This window comes from Dermochelys coriacea, chromosome 5, assembly GCF_009764565.3.
Source record: "Dermochelys coriacea isolate rDerCor1 chromosome 5, rDerCor1.pri.v4, whole genome shotgun sequence".
In the NCBI taxonomy this organism is placed as follows: domain Eukaryota; kingdom Metazoa; phylum Chordata; order Testudines; family Dermochelyidae; genus Dermochelys; species Dermochelys coriacea.
In genome coordinates this window covers 39,723,870-39,735,703 of record NC_050072.1, presented here as the reverse complement: position 1 = coordinate 39,735,703, position 11,834 = coordinate 39,723,870, and the positions used below count along the sequence as shown (strand labels likewise).

General features: G+C 41.4%; 1 protein-coding gene across 6 annotated transcripts in view; it reads right to left on the bottom strand.

Moving 5' to 3' along the window:
- Positions 1-1,684: 1,684 nt before the first annotated feature.
- Positions 1,685-11,834, bottom strand: part of LOC119855440 (THAP domain-containing protein 6-like) — a 36,495-nt gene continuing 26,345 nt past the window's right edge. For all 6 annotated transcript variants that reach the window (XM_038401347.2, XM_038401345.2, XM_038401342.2 and 3 more), the window contains 5 exons: positions 10,811-10,926; positions 9,124-9,331; positions 8,110-8,217; positions 7,259-7,354; positions 1,685-2,610 (listed from right to left, as the gene is read on the bottom strand). In XM_038401347.2, the coding sequence (XP_038257275.1) occupies positions 2,416-2,610; positions 7,259-7,354; positions 8,110-8,217; positions 9,124-9,331; positions 10,811-10,890 (687 nt within the window). In that variant the 5' untranslated portion in view covers positions 10,891-10,926 and the 3' untranslated portion in view covers positions 1,685-2,415. The remainder of the gene's footprint in view (positions 2,611-7,258; positions 7,355-8,109; positions 8,218-9,123; positions 9,332-10,810; positions 10,927-11,834) is intronic.

Genomic DNA, 11,834 nt, shown 5'->3' with positions numbered 1-11,834 from the left:
CTCTTTCAGTATTACCACCTTCCGGCTCTAGTCCTCCCATTGTATGCTTGTGTTTTAGAGTATTTTTCCATGACAGTGTTAATGTAAATTTCCTAAATTGAACCTCATTTTCTGTCTACATTGCTAATCTCTTTAGATTCTTTTGAATTACATCTCTGTTCTCACTGGTGGTCAGTTTTCCCCAGTGTCACATGATCTACATTTCATTAATAGGCTTAGTGCTTTTCCTATATGATTAAGGAAAATGTTTAAAAGGGTGGTTTGTTTCCCCCTAACACTGATCTCTGTGGTATTCTACTAGGTGCTTTCTTCCACCTCCACAGTATTGCCATTTAGCCTTAGCCAGAGGTGCCTGCAGGCTCTGAGCCTGTGAAGGTTTGTGATTATTTAAGCACAGGGAATATATATGGAAAAACTATACTAGCAAATAATGCAGAATTTGTTGTTGTCCTAGAGACTCCAGTTTTTAGACTAATGTTTTTGTGTGCGTGTCTTGCAGCTCTGTGCCGAGTCTGATGTTTCATTTTTGCCCCTATTTCTTGGTTAGTCACACTTGCACCCACAAAAAATACCTTGCAGCAACATTTATATGATCTCAAACTGGTTTGTGCTGTTGCCCAGAACATCTCCACCAGCGCAGTAAAGAACAAAGAAATGAACTCCTATTTAATTTCAGCTGTACACATTTCTAAACTGCCTAAATGTTTAGGTTGTGACTTGTGGTTTAATTATGTGTTAATAGTATAATTATAACTAGCTGTATATTGCAACCTAGATGCTAAGAATTGTGCACGGTTTCAGCCATGCAATGGCCATGAAATTCAATGGGAATCTTACAGCTATAAACTCCCACATCTTTTTCAGGGCCAGTTTTCAAAGGAGACCACAAGAGGCCTAAATGCAAAAATGCATGTGCCCTTTTTGCTTTAGCTTATGAGCATGTTATTGCAAAATTGTCCATTGAGAGTGATTTACATCTGAAGTATGTGGTACTGAACATGTCGGAAGACAACATTCCTTTTGTGCCCAAACACCAAACCTCCATCAAAGTCATTGGGAATGTGTGTAATGTTCTGACAACTATTGTTTATGGGATAATAAAAGCCTGGTGTGACACAGATTGCCTAACCTGATGTGCATTTATTGTACAAAGAAGTTTTAGCTTGTGCTTTTTAATTGATTAGTATTTTTAATTGCAGGAGGTTATCTGGAATATCACAATTCTGAAAAAAGTGCACAACCCCCTGGTCATTGTTTGAAGATCATCACTGAAACCTGATTCAAAGGCCGCTGAAGTCAGAGAAAGCCTTTCCGTTACCGTCAAAGGCCTTTTAGTAGTGTCCTCAATATCTAAACTAATAGGGACAAATTTCATGCTGCGCCACTTGGGAGGCAGGGTGCAAAAGGTGCAGCCACAGGAGAGGAAGGGCAAAGGCAGCTAATATACCATCTTTGCGTTTACCTAATTCTGGACTACTCCACTGACCAGTGCAATCCAGGCCCGGCCTGAGCCTAAGCAGCCATTGGGACTGCAAAATTTATGGCGGCTTTGCATGGCTGTCTATGCGCTAGATTCCCAGCCTAGATTAGCTGGAATGCTTTGTGCTCTGCCCATTCCCCTCTTGTCCCTACATGGGAGGCACCCTATGTGAAGACTAAATATTGCACATACTGTACACAGTAGTTATTTTTCATAATGAATTTTAATATGTTCAATTTTAGCATGCTATATAGACAGCAGAAATATATATTGATACAATGGACTAGAATAAGTCTGCATCTATCCATACACACACACCCCACACACACCCTTTACTACGCGTGATCACAGGATTTAACATGATAGTTAATGCAAATGCCGATCTTTCCAAGAAAAAGAAAAAGTATATATTTCAATCCATTATGTAAACTGACTTTATAGTGCACTTGTGGATGGCTGTTGCAATGACACCATTGCATCTCTAGAAATTAATGCACTTAAAAGGTGACATAAGATGGAGAAGGGGGGAAAAAGACAAAAATGAATAACGTAGGCGCTAAATACTGTCCACTTAGTAAAGGTCTACAGAAGACTTTAAAAACAAACAACAACAAAAAAAAGTAAAACTCCCATCCACCCTCCATGAAACTATATATCTAAAAAATAACAGTGTGGGACAAATGAAGAAGAGACAGGGATTAAAAGAAAAGGCTGACATTCGCTCCCTGAACAACACAAGTGCCAATCTTAACGTTGAAGTTTCTAGCTTTTATATGAAAACTTCAGTAGTGTTTACATATCTTTTTATTTAATAAATACATTCAAAAATGACATGTATAGCAATAAACATTAGTGAACATTTCTTATCCAACAGCTGGGTGCAGTGGGAGAGAAGACCTGTCATTCAGCCCATGCCCTTTGCACAGATCTAGCAGTCACGTTACTTCCCTCGACAACATGTCTTTAGAGTGCAGCTTGTCCAACAAGATTTCCACATTTTTATGGAGTCTCTCTTCTTGATCAGAAGCATTCCTTAATTTTCTTCTGAGCTTGTGATTCTCTGCTAAAAGTTCATCCAATTTCCTCTTCAGAGTTTTTGGACTGTCTGTGATATGGTAATGGTGGTCGGTCTAATTTAAAGATAAAAGAAAGCAACAATGCTGGATTTTTGCTGTATTTGTTAGAATCAGAGCTAACTGGGGCTTAATTTACCAAAAAACAAACCAAAACTAAAAAGCCTCCACGATTGCAGCTCCGCTGTGGAACTGAGTAGGATGAGGAACTCATAACAACATGGAGCAAAGCACTGTGGAGAGGGGAAAGAAAGTACGATACAAGTCTACAATCAGATCCATTTGCAGAGTGTCTTTGTGCCTATATAGAGCCCCACTGAAGCCAAACTAGCCAATCTGATTAAAAGATGGGGCACTAGACCTCATCTGCCAGACATAAGTACCAGAGCTCATTCTGGCCCTACTACAATACACCCTTAGGCATCAGCTCCGTTGATTTAAAGTCTGTAGTGGAAGAATCACCTGCTAACATGTTGCATTGCCATGTACTGGCCCCGTTTAACCTCTGCCCACAGGAGAATCCTCAAAGGTATAAGAAGTGGACACAGGATATAGAATCCATTGAATGGTCAAATAAATAGGACATGTTAAGATAGGGGTCTGTCTCAACACCTAAGAATTTTTTAATGAGCTATATAGCCATAGTCTGATGATAGCATAGACTAATGTGGCAGTTATTATTTATTCAGATTTGTTAAAAGTGCACGGTGGGGTCAGCAATAACTCATCCACTGCCTTGAACGTTGCAGCCTAGTGTATGAAAGCAAGGGATGCTGACCAAAACATCAAGGTTCTCATGCAATCTTTAAAATCCACCTGAAAAACCATTAGATTAGCAAAGGCGACTATGGAATAATGGCTCATCCATAGGATGCGTTTCAGAATAGCAGCCATGTTAGTCTGTATCCGCCAAAAGAAAAGGAGTACTTGTGGCACCTTAGAGAATAACAAATTATTAGAGCATAAGCTTTTGTGAGCTACAGCTCACTCCATAGGATGCATGCAGTGGAAAATACAGTGGGGAGATTTATATACACAGAGAACATGAAAAACAATGGGTGTTACCATACACAGGGAGTTTCTTGAGCAGATGGTGTAGTTTCTTTTGGTAACCCTCAGTGGGATCAGAGGGTAATGGCTTGTAGAAAGTGGTGTTGGAGAGCTGCCTAGCAGCCTCTTGTTCATATTCCGAACTATTCATGATGACGACAGCACCTCCTTTGTCAGCCTTTTTGATTATGATGTCAGAGTTGTTTCTGAGACTGTGGATGGCATTGTGTTCTGCACGGCTGAGGTTATGGGGCAAGTGATGCTGCTTTTCCACAATTTCAGCCCATGCACGTCGGCAGAAGCACTCTATGTAGAAGTCCAGTCTGTTGTTTTGACCTTCAGGAGGAATCCTCCCAGAATCCTTCTTTTTACACATCTGCTCAAGAAACTCCCTGAAAAAGCACAAGAACAAATCCACACAGACACACCCCTAGAACCCCAACCAGGGGTATTCTGTCTGCTACCCAAGATCTATAAACCTGGAAATCCTGGACGCCCCATCATCTCAGGCATTGGCACCCTGACAGCAGGATTGTCTGGTTATGTAGACTCCCTCCTCAGGCCCTACGCTACCAGCACTCCCAACTATCTTTGAGAAACCACTGGTTTCAGAGTAGCAGCCGTGTTAGTCTGTATTCGCAAAAAGAAAAGGAGTACTTGTGGCATCTTAGAGACTAACAAATTTATTAGAGCATAAGCTTTCGTGAGTCACAGCTCACGAAAGCTTATGCTCTAATAAATTTGTTAGTCTCTAAGGTGCCACAAGTACTCCTTTTCTTTTTGAGAAACCACTGACTTCCTGAGGAAACTACAATCCATCGGTGATCTTCCTAAAAACACCATAATAGCCACTATGGATGAAGAAGCCCTCAACACCAACATTCCACACAGAGATGGACTACAAGCCATCAGGAACAGTATCCCCGATAACGTCACGGCTAACCTGGTGGCTGAACTTTGTGACTTTGTCCTCACCCATAACTATTTCACATTTGGGGACAATGTATACCTTCAAATCAGTGGCACTGCTATGGGTACCCGCATGGCCCCACAGTATGCCAACATTTTTATGGTTGACTTAGAACAATGCTTCCTCAGCTCTCGTCCCCTAATGCCCCTACTCTACTTGCGCTACATTGATGACATCTTCATCATCTGGACCCATGGAAAAGAAGCTCTTGAGAAATTCCACCATAATTTCAACAATTTCCAGTCCACCATCAACCTCAGCCTGGACCAGTCCACACAAGAGATCCACTTCCTGGACACTATGGTGCTAATAAGCGATGGTCACAAACACCAGCCTATACCGGAAACCTACTGACCGCTATGCTTACCTACATGCCTCCAGCTTTCATCCAGATCATACCACATGATCCATTGTCTACAGCCAAGCTCTACGATACAACCGCATTTGCTCCAACCCCTCAGACAGAGACAAACACCTACAAGATCTCTGTCAAGCGTTCTTACAACTACAGTACCCACCTGTTGAATTGAAGAAACAGATTGACAGAGCCAGAAGAGTACCCAGAAGTCACCTACTACAGGACAGGCCCAACAAAGAAAATAACAGAACGCCACTAGCCGTCATCTTCAGCCCCCAACTAAAACCTCTCCAACGCATCATCAAGGATCTACAACCTATCCTGAAGGACGAGCCATCACTCTCACTGATCTTGGGAGACAGGCCAGTCCTTGCTTACAGATTAGCCCCCAACCTGAAGCAAATACTCACCAGCAGCCACACAACAAAACCACTAACCCTGGAACCTATCCTTGCAACAAAGCTCACTGCCAACTCTGTCCACATACCTATTCAGGAGACACCATCATAGGGCCAAATCACATCAGCCACACTATCAGAGGCTCGTTCACCTGCACATCTTCCAATATGATATGTGCCAGCAATGCCCCTCTGCCATGTACATTGGCCAAACTAGACAGTCTCTTCAGAAAAGAATAAATGGACACAAATCAGACATCAAGAATTATAACATTCAAAAAAACAGTCGGAGAACACTTCAATCTCTTTGGTCACTCGATTACAGACCTAAAAATGGCAATTCTTCAACAGAAAAACTTCAAAAACAGACTCCAACGAGAGACTGCTGAATTGGAATTAATTTGCAAACTGGATACAATTAACTTAGGCTTGAATGAAGACTGGGAGTGGATGGGTCATTACACAAAGTAAAACTATTTCCCCATGTTCATTTCCCCCCTCTCCCCCACTGTTCCTCACACATTCTTGTCAACTGCTGGAAACGGCCCACCTTGATTATCACTACAAAAGGTTTTTTTCCCCTCCCTCTCCTGCTGGTAATAGCTCACCTTACCTGATCACTCTTGTTACAGTGTGTATGGTAACACCCATTGTTTCATGTTCTCTGTGTATATAAATCTCCCCACTGTATTTTCCACTGCACGCATCCGATGAAGTGAGCTGTAGCTCACAAAAGCTTATGCTCAAATAAATTTGTTAGTCTCTAAGGTGCCACAAGTACTCCTTTTCTTTTTCCAAAGGATGAAAACATTTCTCTCCCTAAAGCTGCACTATTGAAGCAGCACTTCCCTTGAGTTCTGGGCTCAGAGGTAGAAGTGCTAGCAATTTAGCTGTTAATATAGCATGCCATGGAAAGAGTTAAAGTGCACATATGTGAGAGTTACACCTTCTGGATACCTCATTTACATACAAAATGTAATTTTTTCCCCTCTGACCAGCTGGGCATTTTGTCCTGAACTAGCTTACCTGGATGTAGAACCTACCTCTACAGTTTTCAGAATTTTTTTTTATTTTTCACTTACAAAATTAGTTTAGTGCCTAAGGGTATGTCTATACTATCCGCCGGATCAGCAGGCAGTGATTGATCCAGTAGGGGGTCGATTTATCGCATCTAGTCTAGACCCAATAAATCGACTGCAGAGCACTCTCCCGTCAACTCCTGTAATCCACCGGCGTGAGAGGTGCAGGCGGAGTCAATGGGGGAGCAGCAGCAGTCGACTCACCACACTGAAGACACTGCAGTGAGCAGATAGATATAAGTATGTCGACTTCAGCTACTTTATTCACGTAGCTGAAGTTGCGTAACTTAGATTGATGCCCCTCTGCAGTGTAGACCAGGCCTTAGGTGCACCTTGACCTGGTAAAGGTACCATCTGTAAAGCCGAGAGGATGGTTCCGTCTCCATGTCCAATCAATCTTTCAGGATTCTCTATGGCAATGATTAACAATAGTTTCAATTGTGACAGTGGCTTTTGAGATGCAGACACCTGTCCACTTGGAACTGGACTGCAAACATGTACTCATTTCATATACAATGGCTACTGCTAAATATCTGAGAGCTTTTGCTTCATTTATTTCTTTCCCTAAATATATAGGGAAACAGAACTACCTCCTATAGCACTGTGTGGTAACTGTAAGCAAATGCTATCTTGAACTGTGAACAAAATATTTAAAACATAAAATCATTGAGCCTTATATCTTACGTGTCAATATATTAAGATTCTCACGGATAGTGTGGAGTCAATAGGAGTTTTGAGTGTATAAGGGCTTTAAGATTGGACTCAGTGTCAACAGGAGAACGTTTTAAAAAGCCTAAAACAGAAAGAATGTAAAAGGAGGAAGTATACCCATTGTAGTTTTGATGCTCACCATTACTGTGTCCTGTGTATTACACATCCCATTGGTGTCTACCTCATGAGCACAGCTGAAGTTTTCTGTTAATCTTTTTGGGTTGTTCGCTGTTTTCTACAAAAGGAAACAACAACAGAGGAATTTAATTCCCCCCATGAAACCTTGAACGGAGTTTGTAAATGATGTTATGCCCCCCAAAAAGAATTAATGGGATTCAGCTTTTTCTCAACTTTTAAAAAAATTTTCTGCCTTTCTCTCACTCCAACAGCAGTGAGAAATGGGAGTCCTGTATAAACTTGGAAATTCAAATGCCCTCTTTCAGGCTAGTTCATATGCACTCACTTATGGTCGCATGACGCAGGTGCTTCATGGATGAATATGAAGAACATTATTTTGTTGCACATTAGACAAGTTATTGAAAGACAAAGAGATGAGTTTTCTGATATCTAGTTCTGCTCAAAATTCTTTCCAGTGGTCCTACACTATGGGTATAATCCTGACCCTATTGAGATCAGTGGCAGAACTATCACTGTCTTCAGTGGAGCCAGGATTTCAGTCCATGTATTTTAATCGCTTCGCGGCAGATGTCTGTTGCCTCACTGTTAACCCTACACAAGCACCTTTTATAACATTTTTACATCTTTGTATTTTTTGTTCTCCAGTAAGCCTAACAAATGTTAATTGTTGCCCCAAGACCAATAAAGCACAACATCACACAGTATCCCAGATTATTTTTAAATGCTAAAATAAACAAGTATTTGTCCAATTCAGATTGACACAGAATTGGTCATTAATACAGAAAATACAAAAGGAAAGGCTCACGTTGTGACACTATTCTTTCAGCATTCAGTCACAATTCTGATGCTTACCGTTACTGTGGCTGGTGTAACATACACCTCACTGGGATCTGCCTCGAGAGGAGGATTTTCTAGACCTATGCCAGCACATTTTGATCTCCGTAGAGAATTACCTATTCTCTACAAAAAAAAAAAAAAAAAAAAAAAAGCCATTAAAGTTCAGAGAGAACTTCAGCTCTCAGAATTAAGGTTACTGGCAATGGGGTTTTCATCAGCAAAGCCAGGTTTTATAAATGTTATATTAGGTGTTGACTCCACCTCCTTCACATCTGCTTCTATAGGCATCAGATCAGGCCCGCTGTTAGGAAAGAGAGCCCAGCAGACTGTATTCAGAGTAGCAGCTGTGTTAGTCTGTATTCGCAAAAAGAAAAGGAGTACTTGTGGCACCTTAGAGACTAACAAATTTATTAGAGCATAAGCTTTCGTGAGCTACAGCTCACTTCATCATGCATCCGATGAAGTGAGCTGTAGCTCACGAAAGCTTATGCTCTAATAAATTTGTTAGTCTCTAAGGTGCCAGCAGACTGTAGAAATTGCCACAGAGATGTTGAGACCTGGTCCACATAAGTGTGAATGGGAAAGGTACTGGCCTATGCAATGGTTAATAGAAGGAAAAACTATCCATGAGAAATTCTCTCTATTGAGATGTGATCCATACTGCAACAAATTTAACCATTCCAGTCTTTAAGTTAAGAGAAATAATATAGGCTGAAAGAATCTGAACTAGACACAAGGACACAGCTTTTGCTTTTACTTAACCAATCAGTTTTTATTTACAGTTCTAGAATGCGTAATTTAACCACTAATATACATACACTCTCTCTGACACCTCAACACCCCCGACCCCCAAGATTTTACTACAGCTATTTTTAGTTGACCTAACAAAGGTTTATTAGCATATTAGTAACAGTATGGCACTCTGTGTGAAATGGCACTCCAATAACCTGCTACCTGAGGCCGTTATGTACTTCAGTTGATAATGAATCAGTTATTTTTAATGAAATCACAGTGTGTCACATTTTATACCTGAAAATTGTCAGGAAAGGAAAATATAGAAGGACAACTCCCCTCCTTTAAAAATTTCTTTCCATTAATTTCTTTGAAGCAGTTAGGATTGAAATGCTGAGAACAAATCATGTCCCATTCAGATGGTGTCCAGAGTTTGCCACTCACGGGGTCAGCCCGATGTACTGCCTGGGCCCACTGCTGTTTTTTCTTATTATCCTTGGGAAACCTAAAACAGAAATAACAAAGTTCACAGACCAAAGAACGTCAGCTGGGTTTTGTTTAGTAATTATACTTTACTAAGGGGTGATGTTACCCCTACAGTCCATTACAGTCAATGGGATAACTCACATCCTTAAAACTGCACTTACTTAAGTACCTTGCTGAGTTGGGGCCAAAGAGAAACAGCATGGTCCAGTACACAGAGCATGGACTGGGAGTTAGGGACCTAGATTCTATTCCCAACTTTCCAACTGACTACACTCGTGCCCTTGGGCAAGTGACTTAAATCTCTTTGTGTCTCAGTTTGCCTGTCTGAGAACTGGGGATAATAATGCGCACCTACATTTGTAAATCACTAAGAATCTCAGGGGGAAAAAAGAAGCTAAAAGATTGCAAAGTATTAGTTAGTGAGGATGGCAGGTCAATTAAATAAAAACTAAAAACAACATACTGGTTACCCACTGGGTTTGAAAAGAGAAGGTACTCAGGGAGAAACACAAATCCCCATATTAAAATATCCAGTTGGATAAAAAGTTAGAGGGGAAGTAGTAATGTACATACATCTTCTAAGTTCACTAGATACACTATAAGACTCTCACAACACAATCTCACATATATAGTGCTCACATGTTCTTTGTAAATGGTGAAATGCTTATCACTTACGTCATTTTAAATGGACAAAGCACTGAAGAGTATATTGCAGAAAATAATTGCTCATTAGCTTCAGGGAATTTACTAGATGACCTAATAGGCTTATTTCCATTTCTTAGTTTCTGTGATATGCATGTCACATTCACAAACCCAGTTCTACTTAATTTCATGCCACTCAGTTCTCAGAAGCAGCACAGACTCCACATACAATCAATTATGCTTTTAAAATGGTATAATAATTTTCAAAGATTCCAAGGGGGAAATAATAACAATGTTAGTGTAGATGATGCTCTACTAAAAATACTAAACACAAGTTGTCAGACATTAAAAACTTGATTAACAGGTACTAACCCTCACTTCTCTCCCACAGCCCTTCCCATCTTTTTGTCTGTCATTCATGGCCTCTTAACTCTGTGCAATTCCTCATTAATATAATGGAACATATGTCTTTTGTTTTAATTTAAACAACATTTTGTATTTCACCAATTGGATATTACTTTTAATCAGGTCCCTGCACTGAAAGCCAGGGCCTCACTTAGCTGTGCTGCTGCTTTTCTGAATGCTGAAATGACACTCCTCAATCAGTGCTCCTTCCCAATTCCTGACAGGAAGTGCTGCGTCCAATTCATCAGCCAGGAGGAAAGGCTTGCACTGGGGTAGCTCCTGGCATCAGGTTGCCACTCCAGAATACTGGCTTGTGAGAAGGTTTGTTTGGTCAAAGTACTTGGAGGGTGAAATCCCTACTGAAATCAGTGGGAGTTTTGCCCAAGGTTCCACCCAACATCTGCAGTATCTGCAATCAGAATACACTGATACCCAGGATCATCAGGCTCACCTATGAAAAGTTATTCCCTGCTTCCGATTTAACTTTGTGTCTACGTTACTGCAGTTATATGCTGCACAATATTTCACCATGATAGTCCCCCTCAGAGATGCTCACTGCATTCAGTGCTGTAATGAGAAGAGAATAGATGTTGAACATGAGATCACATTTAGCCCTGGTCTACACTAGGCGTTGAGGTCGAATCTAGCAGCGTTAAATCGATTTAACCCTGCACCCGTCCACGACAAAGCCCTTTTTTATGACTTAAAGGGCTCTTAAAATCAATTTCCTTACTCCATCCCCGACAAGGGGATTAGCGCTGAAATTGGTTTTGCTGGGTCAAATTTGGGGTACTGTAGACGCACTTAGACGGTATTAGCCTCTGGGACCTATCTCAGAGTGCTCCATTGCGACCGCTCTGGACAGCACTCTCAACTCAGATGCACTGACCAGGTAGACAGGAAAAGGCCCGTAAACTTTTGAATTTCAATTTCCTGTTTGGCCAGTGTGGCAAGCTGCAGGTGACCATGCAGAGCTCATCAGCAGAGGTGACCATGATGGAGTCCCAGAATCGCAAAAGAGCTCCAGCATGGACCAAATGGGAGGTACGGGATCTGATCGCTGTATGGGGAGAGGAATCCGTGCTATCAGAACTCCGTTCCAATTTTCGAAATACCAAAATATTTGTGAAAATCTCCCAGGGCAATAAGGGCAGAGACCATAACAGGGACCCGAAGCAGTGCAATGTGAAACTTAAGGAGCTGAGGCAAGCCTACCAGAAAACCAGAGAGGCGAACGGCTGCTCCGGGTCAGAGCCCCAAACATGCCGCTTCTATGATGAGCTGCATGCCACTTTAGGGGGTTCAGCCACCACTACCCCAGCTGTGTTGTTTGACTCCTTCAATGGAGATGGAGGCAACACAGAAGCAGGTTTTGGGGACGAGGAAGATGATGATGATGATGATGAGGTTGTAGATAGCTCACAGCAAACAAGCAGAGAAACCGGTTTTCCCGAAATCCAGGAACTGTTTCTCAC